Source organism: Balaenoptera acutorostrata, chromosome 19, assembly GCF_949987535.1.
Source record: "Balaenoptera acutorostrata chromosome 19, mBalAcu1.1, whole genome shotgun sequence".
Classification (NCBI taxonomy): Eukaryota; Metazoa; Chordata; class Mammalia; order Artiodactyla; family Balaenopteridae; genus Balaenoptera; species Balaenoptera acutorostrata.
In genome coordinates, this window is record NC_080082.1 from 52,817,620 (window position 1) to 52,821,263 (window position 3,644).

At 60.1% G+C, this 3,644-nt stretch overlaps 1 protein-coding gene across 1 annotated transcript; it reads right to left on the bottom strand.

The window, feature by feature from the left end:
* Positions 1 to 857: 857 nt before the first annotated feature.
* LGALS7 (galectin 7) lies at positions 858 to 3,159 on the bottom strand. The gene is made up of 4 exons (XM_057534962.1): positions 3,124 to 3,159; positions 2,618 to 2,706; positions 1,653 to 1,854; positions 858 to 1,026 (listed from the first exon to the last, which is right to left on the bottom strand). The coding sequence occupies exons 1-4, from the start codon at positions 3,136 to 3,138 to the stop codon at positions 913 to 915; spliced, it is 420 nt and encodes a 139-aa protein (XP_057390945.1). The 5' UTR covers positions 3,139 to 3,159; the 3' UTR covers positions 858 to 912.
* Positions 3,160 to 3,644: the final 485 nt, after the last annotated feature.

Here is a 3,644-nt window from a genome sequence, read left to right on the forward strand (position 1 = left end):
TGTGGGTGCGGGATTCGGGGGCGCTCCCGTGGTCTGGGCTCCTCTCCCACGAGTGGCCTTTTAGGGACAACCCAACCACCCCCCTGAAACCAGAAAATCCCCACCTGGTACTCAGGGCTGACTGGGCTTCTGTATGTACCCCGCTCCCCGTTCCCCCTCCAGAATCCCTCGGGTAGGGCGGGGGTCGCAGGGCAGTTGAGTGAGCCGAGGAGGAAGAAGTGTGAGAACGGCGCTTTAGACAGCAGCGGGGTCACAGGAGCACGGCCCTTCGCGTCCCGTGTCGCTGCAGTACGCGTCTGCCTCGGGGCGCGAACTGGCGGGGCCGGTCCCAACTCGGGGACAGATAAGAGGGCGGCGACGCCCAGATTGGCTTCCAAGCCCCTCCCTGCGCCACCTGTCTGCAGGCGCCGGGAGGCCAGGGAAGCGGGGGAGAGGCATGAAGCCTCGGGCATCGGCGCGGGGAGCCGGAGATTCACGCATCTTCTCCACGAGGCTGGGGTCTCCAAGGGACCTGTTTGCAGACGTACCGATTGGGGGGTCCCTTACACCCAGGGAGCAGGCGCCAAGGGATGGCTTGGGCCCCTGCAACTTCCCTAAAGTCGCCCCCCACCTCATTACCACCTGGCTGCTTCGCAAAGTGCTGCAAGGGGGCAAGCCAAAGCCCCACCTCCGCCAGATCGTGACCCTCCTCAGGCCTCCAGGGACACAAAGTGCCCTCGGAGATCCAGGCCAGGACCCGCCCCAGCCACGCAATCGCTGTGTGACCCTTAGTGTCTTCACCTCCCGGAGCCTGCTATCCTCGTCTATGTGAAGGAGACACAGACACACAGGAGGCGCACAGACGAGAAGCTAAGACTTTATTTGCCACCCAAGACCCCTGCACCCCGTCCGCACCCGCCCTCCTGGGAAGGCTCAGAAGATCTCCACCAACTCCAGCTGCACGTCCCCGCCAATCTCCAACAAGCGCGCGCGCTCTGGTGGGAGCCGGTAGACAAAGTGGTGGTATTCCGAGTCCGCGACCACAACCTGCAGGGGCGAGGAGACAGGGTTTAGGGTTCCCGAGGCGACTGCGGGGTCATTCCCGACTCGTACCCACGCTGCGTGACCTCGTCACCCACGCAACCCCGCGTTAAGGAAAAGGGCTACTCTTGATTCTAAGCCCTTGCCGTGAGGATTCAATGAGTTCATTGTTGGCACGGGAGTGCTTTTTAAGCTTTGGCGGTGGATGTGGTCTCCGCGGGGCCCGCGTCCACCGCCTCACTGTGACGCACAGATTGAAAGTGGAGAACGGCCTGGGTGGCGGAGGGTCTACAGCGACCACTCCCTGCTGGGACTTATTTTGGGTCCTGTCTCCCAACCCATCCATTCCCCTGCCCCAGAGCCGCTACGTCAGACGCCAGTGGACAGGGAATAGGGTCCGGAATGTCCACGCCTCCCCGCTAGACACCCACCCTTTGGGCTCTTGCTCTCGCGTCCTTGCCACCGCCATACGCCTGCCCTCTAGTGCGCTTGCGCCACGGGAGGTGAGGGACTGGGGACGCCCTGCCCAGCCTTGGCCGCGCCTTTGCTCCCCACCTCCGCCAAGGGCTTTCCTGGCCTTGCCAAGGGAAGAGACCTGGGTGTTGGCGGCCACCCCTGTGGCAGAGACGCACCTTGAAGCCTCTTTTGCTGGCGACGAGGAGCAGGTGGAATTTCTGCCCACGCTGGAAGGGAATGCCTAAGCCACGCTCCTCTGGGCCCCACTCGCCACACTTCAGGGTGTTGAAGACCACCGTGGATTCATCCAGCCGGGGGTTGAAATGCAGGACGGTCTCACTCCCCGGGTCGTCACTGCACAGCAGGTTTATGTAGAACCTGGTAGGTGGCGGATGGGAGGGGGCATCGGAGAGAGGACTTACCGATTGCCAGAGCACATCCAAGTTTACAGGGACCTGAGAGCCACACGCCAGTGAAGGAGGGGTGGTGGACTGGGGGCCAAGGAGCCCAGATCCCAGGACATCCAGAAACCAACTGGGGACCTGGACACACAGCCACCTAGGCGAGGGGCACTGGACTACGGCCTGGGTCCCCCTCATTTCCAGAGTCTGGGAGTTGCCAAGGAGTCCTGGTCCTGAAGACCAGGGTGCTCCTGGTTCCCAAGTGTTCTCCTGTTCCCAACCAGAGTGCTCCTGATCCCCCAATGCCCAGAGGGCTGGGGACAACACCAGGGACCCCAGTATTCCCAGGCATCGTAGATTCCCAGAAATCCTGACGCTCCCGACCCAGGAAGTCATAGGTTTGATTGCTGAGGCCTCCCAGGTGCCCAGGGCACCTCTGACTCACAGGCTGTTTTTCCACAGTTGCTTCAGACTCAGACTGGAAGTCATAGGATTATAAGTAAGAAACTTGGATTGCCCTGGATCCCCCAGATTCTTAGAAGGATGCAGGGACCCCAGGTACACTGTCCTGGGACAAATGAGTGAAGACATCAGATTCCAGAAGGTGGGAAATAGCCTGGGGATTCCAAGACGCTGGTGGGAAAAGTTGGCCTGGGGCTTCGTTCTCTGGGCTGTAAGAAGTCGGGTCAGCTGAGCCTGGAGACCTCCCACCCCTTACCGCTGAGGCTTGGGGGTCTCACCTGTCAGCCCCTCTGGGGACAATACCAAGAACAAGCATCACGGTGCCGACTTCGAAGCCATCGGGCAGCGAGGTCTTGTAGGGCACATTCTGCAGCAGCAGGAGTGTGGGGGCCAAAGTGGATCAGGGAGGCAGAGGAGAGAGACAGATGGGTCAGCGCCGGGGAGAACATGACCAGGACCCAGACCAGCAGAATCAGAGAGCAGAAAGGGCACAGAGGCAAAGGAAAGAGAGCCAGGCGTAGGGAAAGCGTTGGAGAGCAGAACACAAAGAATCAACAGGAAGATATTCAGAGAGGTAGAAAGTAAGGGGGAAACACCAAGGGGGAGATGGGAGCATGGGATGGATTGGGTCAACCCAGAAACAACGGCCCAGAACGTCATAGCACGCCCGAACACCCACTTTCTCCTTGAAACAGGAGACCTCAGCCAAGCCCCAGCCCCTACCCGATTCTGGTGCAGCCTTCGGTCCAAAACCTCCCCACCTCCACACCCCCGAAGCACTCACATATCTCCCTGACATGGTTGGAACAGCGGACAGGCAGTGGTGGTGGTGGGTATGGCTGCTGGGACCTTAAGTAAAAGCAGGGCGTGGCTGGCCCTGGTGACTCACCATCACCCCTTTCCACACCCACCACCCACACCTGGCACAGACCCTGGCCCTGGGGCCATGCTGGCCAGCACCCTCGTTCTAGGGCCTCTGACACCCCTGCAATCCCTGAGGATTCCCAGGTGTACGGTCCCTCTCCTCTGAGCTAATAATGATAGGAACAGTTAACAATAACAATAATAATAACATTATAGGGACTTCCCTGGCAGTGCAGTGGTTAAGAATCCACCTGCCAGGGGAGAGGACACAGGTTCGATCCCTGGTCCAGGAAGATCCCGCATGCCTCAGAGCAACTAAGCTCGTGCACCACAACTACTGAGCCTGTGCTCTAGAGTCTGCAAGCCACAACTACTGAGCCTGCGTGCCACAGCTACTGAGCCCAAGTGCCACAACTATTGAAGCCCGCAGGCCTAGAGCCC

Coding starts and splice junctions, on each gene's coding strand:
- LGALS7 (XM_057534962.1), bottom strand. Junction 1,855..2,617: donor GTCCCCAGAGGGGCTGACAG/GTGAGACCCCCA, acceptor GCCACCTACCAG/GTTCTACATAAACCTGCTGT. Junction 1,027..1,652: donor CCAGCAAAAGAGGCTTCAAG/GTGCGTCTCTGC, acceptor TCGCCCCTGCAG/GTTGTGGTCGCGGACTCGGA.